The 25,081-nt window shown below is 45.1% G+C and overlaps 1 protein-coding gene across 11 annotated transcripts in view; it reads right to left on the reverse strand.

The window, feature by feature from the left end:
- The window catches only part of Fhod3 (formin homology 2 domain containing 3), a 424,496-nt gene that overhangs the window by 120,304 nt on the left and 279,111 nt on the right, over positions 1 to 25,081 (reverse strand). For all 11 annotated transcript variants that reach the window (XM_075969157.1, XM_075969155.1, XM_075969156.1 and 8 more), the window contains exons 8-10: positions 22,117 to 22,211; positions 14,292 to 14,435; positions 7,406 to 7,647 (exon numbers count right to left, since the gene is read on the reverse strand). In XM_075969157.1, coding sequence (XP_075825272.1) covers positions 7,406 to 7,647; positions 14,292 to 14,435; positions 22,117 to 22,211 — 481 coding nt within the window. The remainder of the gene's footprint in view (positions 1 to 7,405; positions 7,648 to 14,291; positions 14,436 to 22,116; positions 22,212 to 25,081) is intronic.

Below are 25,081 nucleotides of genomic sequence, written 5' to 3' on the forward strand. Positions count from 1 at the left end.
CAGAATGTTTTATGTAGAAAGTGAGAAATACCATGTTTTTTTTAAAGATATCGGAGAGATGGGGATAAAATGTCCAAAGGCTAATATTAAAAACAAAGCAAAAACAAGTATATTGTCTTTCCATGCAAACAATAAAGAATACCTATACATCAACACCAACAGACAGGATAAAAGAGTAGAGGATCTAAATGGGGGATGTGCAGTCACAACCACAAAACCCCAGGTAACTGCATGTGACCTCATGGAATTAAAAAAAAAAAAACTCTGAAGAACTCCTAACACCAAGTGCAAGCAAGGAAGTGTGAAAACGCCCAGCTACAGGCTGATGGGAAAGCACAAAGTACAGCCTTTTAGGTGTGATGGTGATGCTGAAAATTTAAGTGTTCTTCGCTCCAGAGTCCCACAGCATTGAAATGTACGTCCTTTGCATCTAGATTTCCACTTCTAAGCATTTATCCCAGAAGAGTGCAGCTGCGAGCAAATGCACGGGGAACGTGTACTCAGATGTTCACTACTGCAAACAGCACCAGGAAAAACCGAAGTAACCAAGGCAAAATGATTGATAGTATGGCACGTGGCCCATCTACATAGTGGGACACTGGGAAATACTTTCCTGATGTGTGTTATGTTGAATGTTTAAGTATGTGTGTAGGCATGCACATGCCACAGCACGTGTGGCAGCCAGAAGACAACCTTGGGTGTCAGCACTCAGCACCCGTCTTTGCTGAGAAAGGGACTAACACAGGCATTGCTTCGCGCAGGAGATTAGATCTACAGAATCACGAAAACAAGTGCAGTCAGACAAAACAGTGAGCTCCTCAATCTGAAGCTGGACCCACAAAACTCTAAAACCAATCCCATCATACTAGCTGTCGGTCCTCAGACAAGGAACTTCAACTCCACCTGCCTCCACCTCTCCTGCTACCACATAGCAAATAAAAATAGTACTCACCCCAAGGGCAAAGACGAAACATCTCAGGTGTTCGGCAAATTGCCTCGTGGATGGGTATGCGCTCAATAAAGGCTTGTGGATATTGTAGCTGTCACTACTGCTGAGATGCTATTTGATCGGATTATAAGGCAATGGCAATATGTTAACTGATATAAGACTATAATAGCGGTACCAGGCTCTGAACCTTAGTCTCCTATGCTCAGATATGTCTATCTGATGCTCAACTCCAAAGTGATTCTGAATGCCACCCAAATGGTGGTAGACTTGGGAAGATCAAGAACTCCTTAGGAGCCATGGTTTTTCTCAGTCAACAAGTCCAGATGGAGCTCCAGACATTAGCATCCCTCAAAGGCCCACAATACCCCCTGTTAAACTCCTCCCTGCTCTCAGATGGACTAGGTCTCAGCCTTAGTATGGCAGAGACAAGACCACATCTTCTCACAGTTGCTTGACACTTCTGGGTTCCTGGCTACAAGGTCAATGCCTATCAGCAACCAACCTCTGTGTACATCTGTATTAGTGGAATGCTGTCCTTTGGACATGACAGGGTCATTAACTTTGTGATGACAAGCAGAAGGCTTGCAGAAAGTTAGGCCCATTAATTTTTCACCATGGGCAGGGAGGAGCTTACAAGGCTCTATCCCTCTCTGAGGTCCCATAGACAGTTAATAGTTTCTGGGAAGAGGTGCTCATGAAGGCCCACCCCTCCCGTAAGGATTTATAAAGCTGATGGTTGTAGGGGAAAGGGTTCACAAGGCCCCACCTGCTTCAGGGAGGTAGGAGTATGAGGTCAGAGCCTGGATCCACTATTTCAGCTTCATAGCACTTACACACAGCCATGGCTGCATCATAGGGACCAGAGAGCATCTCAGCAATACTAACAGCTGCAATACTTGGAAAGCTTTATTGAATGCACAACCATCCACCAGGCAGTAATAGGCACCTAATGGTTGCTGGGTGATGTTTTTCCTTCAGTGGTGTAACCGTCCATAAGTTTCCCATGCTTCTAAAAGTTACACGAGTTAGACTCACTGGTACTTTAAGCTATACTTGGGTGGAATTATTTGTTCCTGTCATTGGTGTGCTATCTGGGGCAGGGGGATGTTTGTTTTCATCGCCTCAACAAAAGCTCACACAACAACCTGTGTTTTTATCCTAGTGACTTTGCAATTTATTAGAATGAATACTTCTATTTCAAATGCAGCAGGCACATCCCTATCTTTATGCATCTTCTAACTTACGCGGGGACACAGCAACTCTTCTATTTACTCTTTTGCTTCTGGGTCCATGGTAGCCCACATCAGCAGCTGAAGGAGACTTTGTGGAGCTACCCCTCCATGCTTGTCCCCAGTTCCACCTGCACATCTCTGAGTATATGCGCACACACATATGACTGCATGCACACACGGTTATATGATTCCTATCCCACACAGGATCACGGGCTCTGGCCTCAGATTGCACAACTCTGTTATATAAGTATATTTCTGTCTTGCCAGTTTGTTTTATGCAGGTGTCACATTCCATGATGTCAAAATTTTGGAATGTGATAGACTCAAAGCTGATTAGAACTGGCTGTGTTTGGTTACTGATTGATTCATTAGATTAAGTCAAGCCTGTCCTTAACAAAATTCAGTGTATTTGCTAAGAATTTGAGGAGTAAAAATTTGCTAAACAGAGATAAAACAAATACCAGGAAAAGGATTCTGCTATAACCTATGTAGGCCAGAGAGTCCGGGTAATAGGTAAGACATTCCATATCTCCATTCTTGCTAAAAAGTGCTGTCTCTGTGATGGTTGTAAAATGTAAATGAAATCTTTATACCAGGAATATCATGTACAGACTCTAATTTTAACTGATTCGCGATAATTTCTGAATCAAGTTAATTTTGATCCGAAGTTCGGTATGTGAACTTGAGGCAGGTACAGAATCCTGTGTTCTTATAAAAGAGCTATCTTGTCCAACAGTTGTTCCCAACCTTGGAAGCCTCCCAAGTAGCGGGTGAAAATTCCAGCCAAATACTCAGCCTGCTAAGGTGCTGACCCAGATGCAGCACCAACACATTGCAGAGAACTAATTCTCTTTAGTTGACGGATGCCCTGTGCATGATGGGACAACATTCCTGAATTTGTCCTACCACATGCCCACTGCAACCCAGCACCAGTAGCGACAACCAAAAACATGCATGCCCAGGTGTCCCTTGGGTGGCAATGCCATCCCTGGTTGAGAACTACTTCCTTCTTCCCTAGGGGCTTCTAGAGCTAAGCTTATCTTGCTGTAACCTCCCTAACAGCCTCGTTTTCCCTGCATGTGTCATTAGTCCTTTCTTCTCACCAAGCTCTGTATACCCCCACCCCAACTTTTCATCCACCCATCTCCAGCTTCACCTGCATCATAGGAATTTATGATCAATAAGATCCTCATAATCTCTTCATGGAATTTTCTTCCCAAGATCTCATATGTCCCAAGCTGCCCTCAGACTTGCTATGTAGCTGATGATGACCTTGAACTCTCAATCTTCCTGTCTACTATTTGAGTGCCAGGACTATAAAGTATCTACCACCACATCTGGACTATAAGTATCTACCACCACATCTGGACTATAAGTATCTACCACCACATCTGGACTATAAGTATCTACCACCACATCTGGCTTATGTGATGCCAGGGATCAAGCCTGTGCCACATCACAGCCTCCTTTTACTTTCTTGTTGTAACCTCAACTATAAGATCCCCACAGTCATCTCATGTGCCATGGTGGGTTCCCCCCTTCTTCCTCACATAATGCTCATTGGCAATTTTAGCCCATTTCCCCTCCATTTCTCTAAAAATGTCTGTCTCCTCAGAACAGTAGTTGGTAAAATATAACCAGTGAGTTCAATCTGGCCTAAGATCTGTTCTGGAGAATCTGAACATTAGTATATATTTTACATTTTTAGCAGTTGAAAAACATCAGGAGATTAGTATTTCATGACTTATGAAATTTACATGACAACCCGCCATTACCGCCCTTTGGTGTACATGGCATAAATCTCTATGTTCCATTCCCCAGCCAGCTGTCACTGTGCACAATTCGCCAGCTCACTCTTCCGTGTCCTTCAAATACACACATGACTGAGAGCTAGATGGTACCATGCAAGCATCAGTTGACTCAGTGAAGTTCGGAATTACCTCTAGAGAGTGGAATGTTGTGTGTAACTCAACGGGATGGAATTCAGAGTTGCACACTAGGTCCTGTGCAGTATTTCATATCAGAAACACTGGAAGACGGGACAGATGGAGATCTATTATGCGTTGAAAGCAAGCACCTCGTTGAACAGGAGCATGTTTAGGGACGCAAATTAAGGTTAGAGACTGCTCTAACAAGCAGGAAATACAGGATAGAATGGGATACTCATGAAGAAAAGAACCCCAGCCTGTATGTGAACTCCACTGGGTTCCTGCTTCAGGCTAGACAAACTTCAAGAACATTTTAGCCCTGGGAATGGCAGCAATGGGAGTCAGATACACTGCTGGAGTTTGTGTGTGTGTGTGTGGGGGGGTTGTTCATTTTTGCTAATTAGATGACCCCCAAATAATTTTCTCCGCAGTAAATAAGAAGGCTGTAATTTTTCTTCTTATAATGAAGTCTGCAAAAAGTAAGTGCAGAGATGAAATTCTTTATGGTACACACATCATACAAAAATTTTTCAGGTGACAGATGATCAATAAACTCTACCTGATTTTGGCCAAGGGCCAGTGTAGAAGCCATGGCCCAGTAATGTGGGTTCAGGGTCGCACTAACATCACTAAAATGGTAGTAACAATCTGGCAGGGTTACATGTGCAAGAAAGCATACATGTTTGTGGTATGTGACATGGTGTCCTTTTCAATTCTTGAATATTTATATTTACCTCAGTAAAGATGATGTCCATATAGCATGCCAACCAATTCTCTTTTCTAAAAAGTCTGACGTGTTAAGTCTTGTTCAGTTAATATGTTTAAGAGTGGGAAGGTGGGAAGTCGTTTTGAGCACTGAGTCAAGATTTGAGCTTAACTCCTGGCTCAGCCCATCCCTTACTCCTGCTATTCACTGCAAAGCCCACCCTACCTGCTGTCTGGCACCTATCCTGCCCTCCTGTACAAGAGGGTCTTTTCTAGAACTGAACTCAAATGAAATGAGCAAGGAGTTCCACGCACATTTCCCACACGACTTCTTTTCTGCCCTCTCACACTCCCCCATCTTTGCTAGAGGGTCGGTACGACTTGTGTCACAGAAGGATAAAATCCAGCCTCCGAGTCCTCCTCCTAAGTGGCACCTACAGGAATCTTGCTACAGATGAGCCCCAAGTATGTCCAGGGAGTTCACAGGCATTGCTTCCCAGGCCTCCAAAAAATGGATCCTAGCAGCTGCTTGAGTCTGAAGTATAGTTTAAGTCACAGATGTTGAGCAGGGGACACCGCTAAGCACACAGGACCATTCCCCAGTCCCTTTCTTTGCCATCCTTTCCCCCATTGCAGTCTTGTCTTGAGGAGAACTGCACCATGGTGATGCCACCCCAGCCTCTCTCCAACAGGCTTTATGAACAAAATCATTTTAAAGTTACAAGGTTGTTGGATGTCTTCTCTTTTCAGGTTTATATTTTTAATTTACGTTCATTTGCTTATTTTTGCAATGCTAAGGATCAAACTCAGGGCCTCACCATGTGTGCTAGGCAAGCACTCCATGCTGAGCTACATCCCAGCTCTTTTCAGTGTTTTCTGTCTTTACAAACTGGAAAACAGTTTCCCCAAACACTACAAAATTTACATTAAAGCAATAGCTTCGGCATAATGAAAATTGCATAGCGTTTGAAAAGAACAAAGCAAGCATTGTTTAGAGCAGCATCTCTCCATCTTCTCCCCACCCCAGATTGAATTCCTGCTGAGCCCAGAACTTGGAGACAATGAACTGTTCTCAGGACAGTCCCCCCGAACTGCTGTCATCTTTGCTAGTGTATAGAAGATGCTGTTACTCAAGCACAAAACATGAGGACCTTTTAAAAGCAGAAGAGAAATGAAGAGACCAGAAACAAGCACAGAATCAGACAGTGAAGAACCAGTGGGGCCAACGAGGCTCACCGCACCCCTGCCTTCAGCATCTCCATTGGTTTTTAAACAGTATTCAATTACTGTGTACATTTTCCTCGACCTCCTCTGAGTCAATTCCTCAAGCTGCTAGCTAGCGGCTGTCTATTTTGTGATCCAAGATCTTGAAGAAACTTACCCAGGGCTGAACCACAGTGTACCTGAAGCCTTCTCCCAGCACAGCCCCTAGCTAGCAGTTTCCTTATTTTAATCTTTTCAGAAGTTAGGGGTTTTCACTAGAGTAGAGCTGGTCACACACACTCAGAAACAGGACCACGTCTAGGGCCATGACACAGAAAGAGACCATGCATGCTGCACATGCCTCTCAAACCAGGACCCCTCCCGCTTCCTGGTTAACAGGTACATGAGCACCAGACTGCTTGAGCTGTGCCTTGATGATGGAGATGCTGGGTTATTCTCTCTGCGGTGGGGGCTGGGGAAACCCAAATATTCTTGATGATTGACTTTCTAAAGGTGGCCTGATGTATGCTGAGTTATTTTCTCCATCACCATGTAGCTAGGTAAGCTAAATTTGACTCCCAGAAACATTTCCAGGCTGAGAGAGAATGGTGGAACTATTGTTACTGATACTGATGGGGGCATGACATGCATCCTACCGCACCACCATGAATGGGATGGATGGTCAAGCTCTGTGGTTCAGAAACAGACAGCATCCACCTGGAGCAGCTGTCTCAGGACTGTGGAGCCCAGCCATCCTTCTGTTGCACCTGTTTTTCCCAATCGTTCCAGGCCACCAGAGGTAGAGTCAAGCTTCTTATATTTCTTTTTATCTACCTTATTCTCTTTCCCCAGCTGAGATGTAAGGTTCATGAAGATAAAGATCATACTCTTGTTGTGTATGTGTCTTTATACCTTTGCATGGTCCTGACCTATATTGGACACTCAATAAAATGTTTACTGAGTGGCTAAATGATCAAATGAGTAGGTGCTGCATAAAAATAAATATCTTTAAATTTACATATGTATGTTCACATATCTAAAGCCAATCTGAATAAGGCTACATTATCTCAAGAACCATTCCAGTCTCACATTGCTGTGTGGCATACCATTTATTTCTAGGCCATGGTTTTGTACTTTGGACTCTTTGCTATTCTATAAAATACAAAATGAGTTTGGCAAGGTCAAATCTATGCTTGCCATCAAGAGCAGATTGAGTGGGAAGTTCCCTGAGGGAGGAAATGGTTTAGTGGTAGAGGAAAGGAAGAAAGCAAGGCCAGGACACCCTAACCATCTAGTGGGGAGGGAGTCATGGTCAGTACATGTGACTCGCAGTCTCTCTTTCCCTCTCCCCAGTGGTATTCCCTCCCCATCACTGGGGTTGAGCTTACTTTTCACAGAGATCTCGAACTTGGCTGGGTTTGAAGGCAGGAACTGACTGGGAGCAAGGGCTGGTGGGAGCTGACAGTGGGCTCTTGATGTTCTGGATTGAGTGTCTACGGCTCCTTCTGCGGTCAAGGCCCTGGTGCTCACCCACACTGCCACCAGAACACATGCTGGCTCTCCTCCGGTCTCGGTGCCCACTGGGGGGTGGCTCAGCTGTCTCATCACCATCCTCATGCCTGAGTGCCACCTGAAAAAGCAGAGTGTATCAGGCAAGCCAAACTTGAGAGCTTTTTTCCAGTCCGGATTGTGACTATATGTCACCTATAAATGGATTTAAAACTGCTTTTTTGTTGTTGCTGTTTTCCCTGTATTGAAGGCCTCTACTCAATCTCAAAGACCCCTACGTGTGTCCAGAAGTCAGTTCAATCTGTGATTGCACCGTGCCTGTCATTATGCATTCTATGGATCAAATGGGTATCAATAGAATATAGATCTGTATAGAGAGACAGCTAAGTAAGAAAAATGTATTAAATTATCTGAAATCTAAATGTTTTAGTCAGATTCTTATCACTATGACTAAATGCCTGAGAAAGTTAACTTTAACAGGTAAGATTTGTTTTGGCTCGCCGAGTTGGATGGTTTGGGTGTGTTTACATCTATGTAATGACAATGACATCACAGTGGAAGACCGTGGCGGAAGAAAGCATCTAACCCCCTTGTACTCAGGAAGCAAAAACCCACTCCATGGCTTTCAGGAAGCGGAGGACCAAGCTACTAATTCCATGGTGGCCAGGAGGCAGAGAGCATCACAGAAAAGACGCCCTCTTAAATGACCTCCCCAGTGGCCTCCTCCTTCCACCTAGAAGCTGCCCTCTAGTTTCTACCTCTGGGCTTGGGTCAGAGGAGAGAGCCACTTCCTGAGTACCATCTGCAGAGAAGCTCCCCTCCTTCGATATCCTCACAAACACAGCTGTTATCAACAAGGGATCAGAGAGTCTGTGACTGGCTACAGGTCACATCTAGCTCATTAGTGGCAGAGCTGACATGGGCACAAAGGTCTCCTTAACACCAGAGGAGGCGCTCTGGTTGTCTAGATTTACAGGCAGTGCACATAAAAATCAGACCAGACGATGACAAGAAATGAAGATGAGCAAAGTCCATGGTGGGGAATAGTGAGAGGAGCTTTTCTTCTTTTACACAGATCCACTAGGTAGGCAACCTTCAGTCCAGCTGGACCAGGCTCAACTAAGCTCTGAAGCCTGTCAGACTAAGCAACTGTAGAATCACGTGGTCCCAGGCACCCCTGAGTGTGTATGTTTTCTTGTTTTGAAGATGTTTACAACTTAATCCTTCCCAGTGAGAAAGTGGAGAAATAAAGAGAAGACAGAGAGTTGGGCATATTGTATGTTCCCCAGGACAGGAGAGGTGGCTTCCACAGAAGCAATCACCAGACATTTTCACACCTGTGTTCTTCCCCTGACAGGTAGACCAGTCCCCAAGACACACGGCTGATGGACAACAGGTCATCCATCTCTACCCTTTATTCCCTACTTCCTCCAGCCCCAGCATTTAGATAAGATGGATTTGGTGTGACCTATCTAAGTGACGATATTTGAAAATCATTTGGCCATTTTAGTGCCCCTAGAATTTATTCCCGAACATGGTGTTAAAGGCTTGAGGTGAGAACTGACGAGTTCCCCAAGGCTCATCTCTGCATAGTCTCCCTGGAAATTCCTGTTCTCAAGAGTTCCGTCTGGAAGCACAAACATTAAAAGTGAAGTTCAATAACTGACCAGTCATGGCTGCCATCAAAACTTTAAAACCCTAAGCAGCGCTGTGTGGGCAAATTTGGGAATGAGAATATCTTCCCAGTGGCAGCACTTCTGAGAGTGTCCAGTCTGTTTTTCCCTCCATTTCTGACAGAAGGCTCTTAGACCATCTGAACTTTCCCTGGCCTGAACTGTTGACTGTTTCTATTAAGCACACATTTGCAGTGATATGAGCAGGTCTAAATCACAGTTCAGATACTCCTAGCTCCTTGTCTAACCCCAAAGGTCCAAGGATCGAGTGATGTTCCACTCACAGTGCCTTCCCGAGAAGCAGTATGTGGGGCAGGGTGGGGGGATTCACTTTCACTGCTCCATGTCGAGGAAAGGGGAGACTGACCAGAAAGTTCTAGTGAAGAGAGGAATCAGAGGCAATGATCTAGGCATCACTGTGATGTATAATTCATTTGGGAATATCACAGATTCAGATCCATGACAAAACACTTGCCAAAGAGGAAGACAAAGGGGAGGATGGAGGGGGAGGAGAAGGACGGAGGGGGGAAGAGAACAGAGGGATTGGAGGATGAAGGGAGGAGGAGGGAACTGGGGGAAGAAGAGGGAAGATGGGGAGGAGGGGTGCAGCCAGGTGTGGTGGTACAGCTTATAGTCCCAGCAGCTAAGGAGCTGAGGCAGGAGTATTCCGAGGGCAAGGCCAGCCTGGACTGTGTAACAAGCCTCTCTTTGTAAAGAAGACAAGAAGAGGAGCTATAGCAAATTATGCTGCAATTATTATAAGATGCTGATATCTTCGATTCTTGTGCTTTTTAGTAAATATTCAGAGGTGTGTGGTTTCATTATGATTTTTTTTCACAGTATTTTAAGCCTCATTTACTGTGGAAATTTCAGATATATACAACAGACAGGGATGAGTAGAGAATCTGTGATGGTACAGCACCCACAGTCACCCATGGTCACCCACAGTCACCCACAGTCACCCATGGTCACCCACAGCCACCCATGGTCACCCACAGTCACCCACAGTCACCCACGATCACCCACAGCCACCCACAGCCACCCATGGTCACCCATAGTCACCCACAGTCACCCATGGTCACCCACAGTCACCCACAGTCACCTACGGTCACCCACAGTCACCCACAGTCACCCACAGTCACCCACAGCCACCCATGGTCACCCACAGTCACCTACAGTCACCCACGGTCACCCACAGTCACCCACGATCACCCACGGTCACCCATGGTCACCCACAGTCATCAGTTACCCATAGTCACCCATGGTCAGTCACTCAGAGCCACCCACAGTCACTCACAGTCACCCATGGTCACCCACAATCACCACAGTCACCTACAGTCACCTACAGTCACCCACGGCCACCACAGTCACCTACAGTCACCCACGGCCACCACGGGTCACCCACGGTCATCAGTTACCCATAGTCATCCATGGTCACCCACAGTCATCAGTTACCCATAGTCACCCACAGCCACCCATAATCACCCACAATCACCCACAGTCACCACAGTCGCCTACAGTCACCCACGGCCACCACAGGTCACCCACGGTCGTCTCACACTTGTTAGTTCAGAATCAAGATTTGCTCATTTACATGTCACATTTTGCCCTCAACCCCATGGTCAATTTTTCAATGAAATGTCTAAGATTATTATCATCTGTAAATATTTTAACATATATCCCTAAAAAGATTGCTAAAACCATAAACGCACTATTATTATCCTACTTAACATAATAAGATCTTAGAATTATCAAATATTAAGATTTGACGAGAGGCGCTAGAGGGGAGCTCTGGGCCTCGTGTATGGTATGCGCATGCTCTACCAGTGAGCTACACTGACGACTGTACAGTGTTAGGTCTCCAGGGACTTAGACGCCACCCTGTGTCATCCTTGAGTCTAGACTTAGTTGTGTAACTTGCTCTGAACAATTTGAACATTTTTAATGGGGCTCAAAACCACTACCTCTGAATATTTTCTGAGTTTTTATCATAATATGACTGTGACCCATGATGGACAGCCATCTTAGTAACGGATGCGACCCTTTTCCACATGGCTGTCTCACGCTTACACAGTTCAGTTCAGCTCTTAGGTGAGGTGCATGTCAGGGTCACAACCTATCCACATAAACACTCACACCTCCTTGCTTCCTTACAATGTGCCAACCCCTCCCACACAGAGGTTAGGCGTGACCATGCGACTGACTTTCTTTGGCCAGTGAACCATCGGCAAACACGACACCAAGCCTGGAAGTATTTGTGCTAGTCTTGCTTCTCACAGATGTTGCTATCCTGTGAAGAAGTGGGTGTGAGCTAGCTGATCACATGTGGTCTAGACAAGAGCCCAAATCAAATTGAAAACCAGATGATCAAGGCTAAATGAGACCTTTCAGGCCCAGTAAGGCCACCAGGTAGCTGAACCACCTAAAAGCATCTTAGTTGAGCCAGGCCAAATTCCTGATTCCAAGAACCAAGATCAGTGAGGTTTTTTAGACCAGTTGTTTATGGTGTGTTGGGGACACAGCAAAAGATAACTGATACACATTTTTAATCACCGATGAGATGGAAAGCTCTCAGGAAAGGGAAAGCATTAGTAGACAAGTTTTAAAAGTAACAGCTATTTCTTAGCTGGAAGTCTCCAACAGCAAGATGTCTTTCCCCATAGAGAAAGAACATTTTTAGAACCAAAAGTTAACACATCTGATCTGACAAAAGATTTTTTTATTTTGGCCATTTATGTATTTGAAAAATCACATGTGGCTAAGAAATTTCAACAGATTTAATTAAACATGGATCAAATCACCTTTCTGAAATGGAATTAAATTACACAAAACAAGGCCTGTCCCAGAAAGCCTGAGACATATGGCCACCAGACATCCTGCCCCATGAGGAAGCACCCAAGAAGTCTACCCGAGCTTTCTGCAGGCACTTGAGAAGTTCAAAGTCTTTTTGAGGAAAGTATTGGCTCTGCATGTTGATTCTTCTAGCTCTCCATGCGCATATTTAAAATTGGCTGCCTATGTCAGTAAATGTTTTCTAGAATGCATTAACTTTCAGACTGGAATGAGGATCCAGATTCTGTCTGCTACCTAAAGCATGGGGTTGTCACCCTGAGTTATTACTCGGGCATCAGAATAAACCATGCCTGGAGACACTAGTATCCACATGTGTGATGCTCACAAGAGGGAGGCATCCAAGCCTTTAATAAACTCTAGGCAGCTGTGCTAGGCCCTGGCATTAGAAAGAGGCAGGAGACACAGGACTCAGTATAGCTCAAAGTGACAGACAGACAGGGTTGTCATGAGAACTGCTGGACAGAGCTGCAGAGACATTCGCTTATGAACAGTGGGGAATGGGGAGCAAGGCTTCATGGAGATGGTACTTAAGGAGTTTGCCAACTGGAGAGTAGGGATAAAGAAACCCACATAAAGTGGAGAAGAAGGTAAAGAAAGCTTCCTCAAATGACCCAATTTCCACATGCAAGATACAGGGAAGTTGGGTATAGCTGAACCACCAAAGGCATCGGTGGAGACCAGTGCCATGTCAAGCCTAATTTAACCGTGAAATGGGAGGCAGCAATACCCACCACTGAGCAACCCCGCGAGCTTTGCTTCCCTGAAGATGGACACAGAGGGGAGCTCTCGTGCATCCTTCCCATCCCTGCTACTTTGCAGGATTAGCCAATCACATATGCTGACCCATTGCACAGTGATGTAGGTGGGTCTTCTATCTATCTGTTGCTTTCATTGGTTAATTAATAAAGAAAACTGCTTGGCCTGATAGGTCAGAACATAGGTAGGCAGGGAAGACAGAACAAAATTCTCCCCTCTCCAGGACAGACACATGAAGCTCCGGTCCAAGATGGACATAGGTTAGAATCTTCCCGGTAAGCCACCACTTCATGGTGCTACACAGATTATTAGATACGGGTTAAAGCAAGATATGAGAATTAGCCAATAAGAGGCTACAGATGACGGGCCAGGCAGTGTTTAAATAAATACAGTTTCTGGGGCTAAGCTAGCCGTGCGGGAGCTGGGAGGGACGAAAAGCAGGCCTGCCGCAGCTCCTTCTACAGCACAGAACAACATGGAGACAGAGCAGCTCAGGATTCCTTCCCTACCCATCCTTTTATTAATGACTGACCGGAAAGCTGGGGACAGAGTGCTGGTAGGGCACTCACTTACACAGAGACAAAAGAGAAATGGATGACTCTAATACTGTTTCCTCTGTCCTGGTATGACTAACCATGTTTGCAAATGGCAGCTTCCAAATAGGAGCCAGGAACTTTTGACAACTCTGCCTACAAAATACTGTCATATTTGTGTTTTAAATAATGTCACATGGTACAAAGACAAGCAGTGGAGTTTGATGTTCAATTTTGATTTTTCTTTCCTTGTGACATACCGGAGCAAAGAGAAAAGCACTCCAATAAGGCAAGAGAAAGCCCAGAAGAGAGCACATGCTGGGCAGCGTCATTAAAGCACTGTCTTCTGTCCCAGGAATGGCCGTGCGCCTGCAATTCTAGCACTTAGGAAGCGAAGCCAGCAGGATATGTTTGGTATTAAAGGTCACCCTGGCCTCATGTGGAATCTGAGGCTAGCCTGGGCTACATGAGACTCTGTCTTTAACATGGGGGATGAGGTTTTTCTAAAAAATACCCTATGAATTTCCACTTCGCACTGTACAGGGGAATAGCCCTCCCCCTTGCTCTCTCCTTCAGCCCCTCCCTTCCTCCCCTTCCTCCTCCCTGATCCTGCCTCTCCACCTGATTTCTCCTTGAGTAGAGGTCCTGACAACAGAGCACATGCTCTTCAAAACAGAATAGCTCTGAGTTTTCTCTGTGTCGAAGGTTCGTAAGCTTGAACACATACTGGGGTCTCCTGGAAGGTTTGTTGGGGCAAGATTTCTGGTCCCACTCTTGAGTTCCTGATTCAGGAGGTCAGAGTAGGATCTGAAACCTTGCATTTCTAGAAAATTTCTCATGGTGTGGAAGCCCCTTGTACTACGCTTAGAACCTGGGCCTGGAGGACATGTAACATCATCCTTTGACATTTTCTGATGCTGTGGATGACTTAGAAATGGCGCATTTGTTACCTCATAGATATTAAACTGCTCCAGCAAGTCCAAGTCTGTCCCTTTCTTGTTCAAGTGTCTCTGGGACACAGCGGCGATGCCCAGCTCCTCCAAGCAGTCTACCACATCATAGAAGGTGTCTTGGTCGGGCAGTCCTGCCAATGTCTGCAAGAGAAGAAAAGGATACAGCCATATCTTAGGGGAACATCACAAGGCAATGAAGACATGTTCATAGGGTCCAGTGGTCTCAGTTCTAACAACCCACAACAGCGCAAGACACATGACAAGTTCATTCAATGAGGAAATCTCCTGGAAGCCAGCAAGGTGAACTCGGGATTCTTGCCCCTGGGGGCAACCTGCGACCTAGTGGGGGCTGGGAACTCCTGTGGGTGAGTTGTGACACTCATTAGGCTAGCTAGGAGAAGGGATTTAGCAGGTGTTGTCAAGGTTCCAAATCACATAATCCCCCATGGTAAGTGGGCAAAGCCTTTAAAGAAGGCGTAGGTCTCCCCTGAGCTCAGGCTGGTTTGGAAGAAAAGAGCAAGACACAATGAGCTGAACAGCTGTCTGGAAAGGAGTCCAGCAGACAACCACAAAAGGCTGCCAGAGTCCATCCTGGCCAGATCTTGACTGTAGCCTTGGAAGACTTTGTGCAGACAACCCAGCAAGGACCTGTCTGAATGCCTGCCCCTTGGAAACTGTGAGAGGAGCAGCGTGCCTTCATTGCTCCAAGCGACCTAGCGTGTGGGATTTGTCACGTGCCAGAAGAAAGTTAACGTGCTTCTAGGTTTGACGTTTCGGTTATAATCAATGGAACAGTGTGGGTTATAATTTGATGATTCTCTCCCATTGAAGTTCAACAGGGCCTCTCTTTGCTCTGTGAAACTTTGGGAAACATGAGAAATTTCAAAGCAGCAACCAAGAGCCAATAAGACAGAGCGGGGTGGGGAGAAAGCAGCAGACTTTTCTGAGTTCTACCTCTCGTACCAGAGGATAATCTCAGCAGGGTCCTCTCAGAGCACAAGAAGCTGGGAGAGCTAGTGCGAGCCCCACATCTTACATGCCAGGGAGATGAAGGCTCAGGGAGGGGAGGGACCGGAAATTACTATAGACTGTGGGGAAGCCCCTCTCAGGGCCACCAGCCCAGCCTCCACACAGGTTATTCCAGCCTAGAATCCAGGCCCTGCTCTTTGGCCCCTATTTATTTCCCTGCCTTTGGATTTCTAAGAAGACCACATGGATTTGAAATTTATTTTCAACATGTTAGTTTGCTTCAGAAGACACTGACAGACACTTGCATAGATCACCTCAGGGCCCCGATTTCTCTGACAACCTCTGACAATGGTAGAAAGATTGTCTTTATTTGTACACTAAACAACGGCTTTTAGCTTTTTATGCTGATCAAAGAGGATACAACTCTCAATGACTGAGGTCAGAGACGTGATCATCTTGATCACTCAAGAGACCCAAAAAGGGTCCAAAACATGAGGTTGTGACTTGGAAGCTACAAGAGATACTCATACATGTGGACAGCAGACACCTGTGTCTGCCACAGTGGTGGTCAACTGGACTTTACCTGAGAACGACCAATAACTAGGCCAATGCCACCGCCGCTGCCACCAACACCACCCCACCTGGCATGCACTCAGAGACTCTTATTGTCACCACAAGCTCACCCCCTGGTTTCCAGGAAAACTGTAACATTTATTAAAGGACAAAACAGGAGGGGTGGCAATGCTAGGCAGGAGCATAGAGGGTAACTGGATCCCCCAAACTACGTAATGACCATAGAGCAGGCAACTCAAAGAAGGCAGGCTAGTTGGCCTCCTCTCTATCCCTCCACTCCCCCACCTTCCATTTCCATATCTGGCATCAACAGGCAGTGGTGTGTGTGTGTGTGTGTGTGTGTGTGTGTGTGTGTGTGTGTGTGTGTAGGTCAGAGGATTTTTTGCTCCATTGTTTTCTTCAATGACTTTTGATCATAACCTTTAAGATAGGGAGTCTCATTGAGGTAGAAACTCACTAGTTCAGCGAGGCTAGCTGACCAATGAGCTTCAGGGATTCACCTAGCTCACACATACCAACCTGGGTGTTTTGCATGGGTGCTAGGGACCTACACTCACGTCCTCAAGTCCTCCTGTCCTTAAGGCAGGCACTTTACTGACTGAACCATCTCCCCAGCCCCATAGGTTCTTTTTCACTTAAAAACCCTGGGGACTAAGCTGGAATTCTATACCTAATTCCCTTGTTTAGAGAGCCAGCTTTTAAATAATGAGACAGCCAGCTCTCTATAATAAACAGTCACTGAGACCTTTGCCAAGTAGCAGGAACAGAACTGAAGTTGCAAGCAGCCATTTTCAACCCCATCATGAAAACTGTGAGTTAGAGTTGAACCTGTGGCCCTCCGGTATTCACGCAGGCTGCAATGGGACTGTGGCATTTTCCTCTGTGCAGGAAGGTCCCACATCCTAGACACAAAGTCGCCTTTTCCAGGCTGCCACTCTAATTTGCTCAGCTACCCTCACCGCATTCCCACCTGGGCCTTTCCCAGTTCCCCTGCTTGATCACCGTTGGACACCTACAGCTGGCAAAGACATGACCTTGCCAGAAAGTGCTGGAGGCGTGAGTTTCCTGAGGCTGGGAACGCCCCACAGCTGCCTCACATCTGGCATTCCTGACCTCCGTTTCTTTCAGAGTTTTGTCTTGCCCGGATCTGTCACTAACAATTCTTTACTGGCATTAATCAGAGACCAAACTCTGTCTTCAAAGAAATTTGTCCCTCCTTGGGTTTCAGAGGATTAAAACCTTCACACGGGATCAAACCAGCATGGTAAAGCCCATGCTCCACACTCTCCCAGGTATCACCGGTGGAAGTCAAGAACTGTGACCTTCAACCTCTTCCACAAGCAAATGGGTAAGTTAGAGAACCCTAGTCTCCCTCAAAGACAGATGGGTGAATATACTTGGGTGTACCTGTGCAGCACAATCATATATACTCCCCAAAGGGAGTGCGTCATTAACATCCACAATAACAGACCCGAGTGAATTTTATACAGAGAGGAAAGCCAGCCTCAAAGGGTTACGTGCTACAATATTCCATTTGACCCTGAAAGACATGATTGATAATAGTACATTGATAATTAGTGGTTGCCAAGGGTTATGGATGGGGGTTAAGAAAGATCCATCTAATGTATAAAGAAATAAAATGAAATGTTTAAAACAGTTATCTACTTACCCTGAATCCCACATGATTAACTATCCCTAGGTCCTAATGAAGCAATGCCTCTTCTCAGAGCTCCCTGGGGCCCTACCATTGCTTCCCCCACCTACCTCATCTTAGTCTATGAGATGACTCCTACATGAGACCCTATTCCAAGCAAGGGCTCTACCCAGGAGGGTTTCGGCTATGGTAGAGGAGGTTTCTGTCTCTTTTTGACATTTCTTTCCCTCAATTCTTTTCAAGACTTGGATAGGGATGCAGAAAGGTAGAGGTTCTGCTTGATGTCTCAGGTAGACAACAACAACAACGCCACTCTGGTCTCAGAATCCAAGGCAGGCTAGGGTTTACTGCCTTTTTTAAATTATGGAAATGTCAGTTTTTAAATTCATGTTATTATACCACCATTTATTTTGCTAAGATTGATTCTGGTTAGAAACCACCCAACTTGCAATAGAATTTCCCAGACTTTAGGATCTGGTGCTTTTATTTTTGTTTTTGTTTATTACATACTCGCATTAACATTCCAGTTTGCTGCTCTGTTTGGTAGCTTGATGCATTTGACTCACTGGAGCCATAAACATGACTGCAATTCATAAAGCAAAATGAACCCTTGAGGGGGCTGTGGGCTTTTCCAGGAATGGCTGTATCTGTCTGGAATGACCTCTCCAGAGCCTTCTCCATGTGGAGGACCAGCCATTGTTCTAGTTGGCTTGTCTCTTGCTCTAATAAAACACTGACCAAAAGCAGCTTAGGGTTGGAAAGGACCCATTTGGTTTACACTTCCAGGTCACAGTCCGTCACTGAGGGAACCTGGGACAGGAATCTAAGTAGGAACTGAAGCAGAACACGGAGGAACTCTGCCTGGCAGCCTGTTCTCTCTCGCGCGTTTGGCTTTCTTGATTCATAGCTTAAGCCCAATTGCCTGGGGATGGTGCTGCCCATAGCGGGCTGGGCCCTCTCACATCCATCATCAGTAGAGATAATTCCCTTACAGACATGGTCATAGGCCAGTTTGATCAAGGAAATTCTTCATTTGAGATTTTCTCTTTCCAGGTGACTCATCTTATATCAAATTGATAGTAAAAACTAATCAGGATGGGCATAGATGAGGCATTTCGACAAGAATTCCTAGGGGGGGGGAGCTGTGCCTGCATAGACAGGTGGCTTATTCCAGCTGCAGTGGTGTGGAAGGGTGGCTGTGCCTGTGTAGAAGGGTGGCTTACTTCAGCTGCAGTGACGTGGGAGGGTGGAAAGGTTGCAGGTCCAGAGGCCCATTACCTTTTACTGGCTAGCTTTACCCCACCCATAGCTGCTCCTTCTCCACCTCTTTCTCAGAACTAATAAATACACTAATAGACAAAAACTGACTAATAGGCAAAACCCTTTTGAAATCTATTAACTTAACCATCCCCTAACTCCCACCAACTCAAAAGCTAAGGTTGCCATGAGCTAGCACCGATAGCCTGTGGAGCGCTTTCCCCATCCCGCCGTAACCACCTTCTGTGCGCCCACCAATATATTTTAAACTTGCCTTTATTAATGACTTTCTTTGTTTTAAAAACTATAAAGCTTCATGAAGCTACATCCACCTTGGGACATGGAATCTGAATTAGTCTACGTCCCTGTTTCCAGAGCTGTCACTCAAATCTGTGACTAGAATAAACTCATATCCCTTCAAGGTGAGAACTGTCCTTCGTGAGCAGACAGCAGAAGAGCCAGAAAAGAAGGAACAAGCGAAGAGTCTCTGGTTTGTGCCGCACCATGTCCAGCAGAGGATGAGTGTTGTCAGCGGCTGACTACAGAGTGCCCGTGTGCTGATGCCACGGTAAGGAAAGTGACTACAGTCTCTGCCAATGAGAAAGATAAAACTACAGCATACAACACTGAGCAAGAGGGAATGTTCTTTTTCGCTGAATTCAGAGTTCTACAGAGCAAGGCCAGTGGCTGTAAAGGACAGGAAAGAGAAGCTTCATCCTCAAACACATGCTTCAAATCACACAGCAAAGAAAACTAATGAACAGACTTGAAAATAAGAGTTCTTAGGATTATTCACCCAAAGTGTGGCTGTCTCCTGTCACAAGCATGTAAGTTAGCTCTGCACTCAGCAGCAAATACTTCATTAATACGTAAATACAAGGGTTGGAGAGGCGTCACACAGTTAAGATCATTTCTAGAGAACCTGGGTTCAATTCCCAGCACCCATGTGGTCACTCACAAACATCTGTACCTCCAATTCCAGGAACCAACCTTTCTACTCTCTCTGGGCAGCAGGCACACACATGCTGTACAGACAGACAGACATGCAGACAAAACTCCCATATACACACACACAAAAAAAAAATCTTAAAATCAAAGAAACAAATGCAGGGGCCTGGAGAGATGGTCTCTGAGGGTACCTGCTCACACAAGGCGCACACCCTTAATCTTAACACTCAGGAAGCTGAGACAGAGATGGGGCATCAGTGTGAGTTCAAGACCAGCCTGTTCTACACTTTAAGTTCTAGCCAGGACTATATAGGGAGAAACTGCTGGAAATTCTTTTCTTTTCTTTTTTTCTTTTTTCTTTTTTTTAGAAGCAGCAAGAACTGTGACTGTCATGGTAGAGGTAAGACTATCCTAAAGGGGGACACCGTGTCCTTCTCTTTAGCCATCTGACAATGACACCCAAGGAATTTTAAACTCTACAGGAATCTTAAGCTTGAGGAAGAGAAAAGCTGAAGCCCAGGTGCCTTCAGAGACTTCCCATGGCAGTGATGGCTCGCAAGAGCCCTGACCATGATGCACCAGTGACCACACCCTGCCCAGCAATGCAGAGGTCTTGCCCATGGTTTAAACCTTAACTTCACGTTACTAGCCCAGAATCGACCACTGACCTCTTTTTTGGCTCCTCTTCCCAATGTGGCCATATTAACTAACTTTTGCTTCTCTGCTTTTCACATACTTGATTCTTGAGCTGGTATTTCAAGGACAGGTGGCCGAGCTTCACTTGTCAGGGCTACAGGGCCCAGGTCTACCCCTGGTGGCAGTCACGTGGCCTGGGAGAATGTCTTTTTGTTTTACTGTGCATTCACGGTTGACTAAAGAAAGGACTTTCATTTTCTCCTTCCCCCCCTTTTTTTTTACTTTATTAATATATTCAGGATATTGTGGGGTTTTTTTTTTTTGGCCAATAGCTTTTTAGTTTGTCATCTGCCTATAGCTTTGAGATTTTCATTTTACGAACAAGACCCTTGATGATTTTATTCAGTAATATATTTAAATAGTTTCTTTGCAATCTTTTGCTGGTGTTAAAATCGAAGTAAACTTGAAATAAAACAAAAATTTGTCAGTATCAAAATGGAGTCATTTATGTCCAATCCAAGGCAAATAGACAGTCTGTGCCACACTGCAGGGTCACTTATGTAAGTATGCCCAGGTTAAGAATTATCCACAGAACTCCAGAGAGGCTGTTTATGCCATAACCCTTGTCTAAGGAGAGCTGCCTCCACCAATGAGCTAACACCAACTAAAGTCCCCTTATCAATGGCCTTTGTTTCAAAGTGGCTTACATGTGGCTTCCTTTCCTCTGAAGGTGTCCTTACCTCAGCCTCTGCAATTGTGCCTTTGGTGTCTTCCCATCACATAACTATCCCACATTGCCGCCCCTTGCTACTTGCAACTATTTCCAAATAAATTTGTTTAGGTGAGCCAGTCTCCCCACTGTTTGGATCTAGACCAAACTGTTGTCCAGTCCACAGTTCCTGCAGCAGCCCTTCCTCTCTCACGGACACAGACACAGACAAGCGCCTTTTGAAGAGCACTGCCTATGGGTATCTGGCCATCAGACTTTCCAGCACCAAGATTTCTACAGATGACAGAGAGCCACACACTCTGTTCCCCACCTCTCCCCTGCTGTCTGCTACAGTCTCAGAGTCTGAATTCCACAGAGTCTGAATTCTTGACCTAGGAGAAGTCTTGCATCTTCCTGACTTCTTCTAGGTCAAGTTGCTAATTCTAACGGGGAAATGTCATTACAGGTGAGACTGCAGGAAACATCTTCTTACATTTCTTGCTATTGCCTTCCAATAACAAAGCTGTGGCTCATGAGGAACAATTTAACATTTTCACGTGGTATTAGTCTCCTACAGCTGGTGCAACTTGCTACCATGAGCTAGGTGTCTTAACATGCCAGAACTTCATGGTCTGAAACCAAGGGGTTAGCAGGGCTAGGTTCTCTGTAACAGTTCCATGGACTGATCCTTCCTTGACTATTTCTAGGTTGGCTGTCAGTAAACTTTGGTACTACTTGGCTCACAGATGCACCGTTCTAATCTCTGCCTCTGTCTTCACGTGGCTTCCCTGTATGTATTCATATTTTCTTTTCCTCTCTCTCTCTCTCTCTCTCTCTCTCTCTCTCTCTGTGTGTGTGTGTGTGTGTGTGTGTCTGTCTCTCTCTCTGTGTCTCTGTCTCTCGCTGCCTCTTTCTCTCTCTCTTCCTCCTATAAGGCCATCAGTCATATTTGGTTAGAGTTGTCCTAATAACTAAGTTATATCTGCAAAGACCCTATTCATAGGTACTGGAGTTTAAGGCTTTCATACCTATTTTTGAAGGGGTAACAATTCAACCTAGAGCACACATCAACCAACCTTGTTTACTAGAGTCATCGCATAAACCAACAGCTCCGTGTCAACTCCATCTTTTTCTTCCAGGATTTCCATGATATTGGACCACGGTTTGATGCCTACGAGTGAAGCAAAAATCATTAGCAGCAGCAATTCAATGACACTCATTATCCAGTCACACTGGAGTTTCACCAAGGAGTTTTCCTTTGGAGATGGCAATGTCTTTCCATCCCTGCATGTGTAGGGTGGACACGTCTTTAAGCTGGACTTGTGCCTATCCTAATAAACTGTATTTCCTAGCAACCAAAACACTTTCCTGTCTTGTGCTCATTATATCCATAACTATTTGCTTGAGAAGTCTCCTTTATATTAAACACACAGTTTTTAAGTCTGTTCATGTGCACACTTTTGGGATGCAGACTAAAACCCTTTCTAAGTCATTGCTGAAAGCCCAGCAGCAGACACTGAGCAAGGCATGAAGACCTTTATTTACTCACAGTTCCAAGCAGTAACAGAAGAATGCTACTTCTAATCCATCAGGGTACAGATATTGTCAGGGCATCAGCTAGGTACAGAGTCTGGTGGGTAACTTCCCTTGATGGGTTTAGAATCTAGTGACGTAGTTAGACAAAAGGCACAAACATAGATACAAGCACAGAGCCCCCATCTAAGAAGCAGTTGACATATTTAGTTAGAGCTATGATGCTGGCAAGGGAAATGCAGTAAAGATGGATATGGAAGGCTTGGGAAATGAGGTTCCTCTCGAGTGAGCCCCACTTCTGAAGGCACATGAGCTGCTCTCTCCGGCCTCTAGGATAGAGGTAGAAAACACGTCACATTTTAGACCATCAAGTCAAGTGCAAGGCCATGAAGGAAAAAGCAATCTTTTGGCATGGCTCCATGCCCGGGATAAATATTACAAGTGATAGAAGCATTGGCTTGCCCTTGGGTTGGGGGCTGGAATGTGACCCTTTTTCCTGTGTGATTCCTCTATAAATTATCTCAAAAGGATATCATTTATCTTTGTTTGATAAAGTAAACTGGTAAATAGCCTAAACACAGCAGTTTCCAAATGCTGGTCCTTGAATGGTTTGTGACAAAGCTGATCCTGGCCTTGAGATAAATAAACATTTCCCAAAGGCAGAAATGGTATCACTCTTGTTCATCTCTGCTTTCAGCACAATGCCTGCCGCAGAGGACAAGGTCAATAAAATATCCGAGAACAGTAATGATTTCTCAGAGGGCATTTGGTATGTGAAGATGGAACAGCTTTACAAGAACGAGAGGGAAGATACACACAGGAAGAAAAAAGAAGGACTGAAAAGTAGGCACCTTCTAGAAGACATGACATACACAGATTAATTCCACACGCAAATATGTCAGCTCTTCCAGCAAATGAACCTGGTTTCATCCTTTAGCTGAGTTATCCAGAAGTTAGACTCAAGCAATCTTCTGCATCTATTTTTAATTCTGAATGCGCAGATATGCTCTCCCTCCCAAGACCTACTGAATTGTATCTGGACATTTATTGTCAAACTCTTTTGCAGTTAGCACCAGGGTATAGTTGTTCTTCAAGTGTCAACAAAGTGACCATTTCAGCCTTCAAGACAGCCAACCAAGGTAGCCAGTAGACCCTGGGTCTCGCTATCCCTATGAGTTCAGGAAACATCTGCTTTGTTTCTAATGGGGCATCAATCTCAAGGACTAGAGCACTCCCAGGAGATGCTGGGCAAAGTGCCTGGGAGAAACACTGAATCTGTAGTTTCTAATTTTTATGGTGCTTCTGGACTCAGAATTACTTCCTCATTGTTGACTTTGAATCCAAAGTGCCCTGTGGGGGCTGGGGAAGAGAAAGCCAAGCAACAGAGGCAGGTGTCCCAGAAAGAGGGAGCCAGATCCCTACCACACTTTCACAGACACACACACACACACACACACACACACACACACACACACACACACACACACACACTACATACATAAATACATAATGTAAAAAGAAAAAAAATTAGGTTGGGGAATTAAGGCAGGTTAGGGACATATCTAAGCTGAGAAGCAAGTGTTTGTCTTAAGAGATTACTGCAAGGTGTCCAGGAGACGAAGCATTTCTAGTTCCTTTCTTAGCATTCATGGGGTACATTGGAAGACAAGGTTGTCATTGCCATCGGTCTCCCTCAAGATCCACCTTAAACACTGCAATATAGGTTTCATAAGAGCCCGGTGCCTCCTGATGTTGGCAAGCACATAGTTGACTCAGACATTTGACTGAACTGTGTGTGCACACTGACTGTTGCACCACAGACACCCAAACATCAGTAGGTGCCATTATCAAGGTCATGGTTAGTGATGACACCGATACTTAAAACGCTCACTTTCCACAAGGCTCCAGGCCAGTCCTTTGCCATGAAGGCACAGTGCTTCTTTCTTTAACTAGGATTAAAGACAAATACACATAATATATGATTGAGACATTTCCCATTTATTCTCATGATAGGTTCCTATATTAAACTTCATCAGACATTTTACATGATGCCTTGTACTAATGGTCAAACACATGTTGGACAATCCTTCCAGCACATTCTGGATCTTTCCAGGTAATAGATCTATATAGTCTCCACAGAGACTTTTGACATTGAACAGTCCGTTCAGTTCAAGTGTGTAACCTCTAGCATCCACCATACTTTGGACATCCTTCACCATTCAAGACACCCTCAAGCAGAGTCAGAGACAGGATTGCTTGAAGGGATGATAGACTCTACCCCATGATCATCATGTATGATATGCATGTACATATATTAAGTCATATCTCATCACTTTACATTCAAATGAAAAATATAAGTTCAAAAGCTATGTTGGACCAAATCAATAGATCCCAAGATTTATGACAAAATGAGTAAACCTGTCTGTTCCCCAAGCTCGCTCTCTGTGGGAGAGGCTAACTACATGTCCAAGGGACTGTCTGTCACTCTAGCTTCAAGATAACCCACCA

This window comes from Microtus pennsylvanicus, chromosome 4, assembly GCF_037038515.1.
Source record: "Microtus pennsylvanicus isolate mMicPen1 chromosome 4, mMicPen1.hap1, whole genome shotgun sequence".
Classification (NCBI taxonomy): domain Eukaryota; kingdom Metazoa; phylum Chordata; class Mammalia; order Rodentia; family Cricetidae; genus Microtus; species Microtus pennsylvanicus.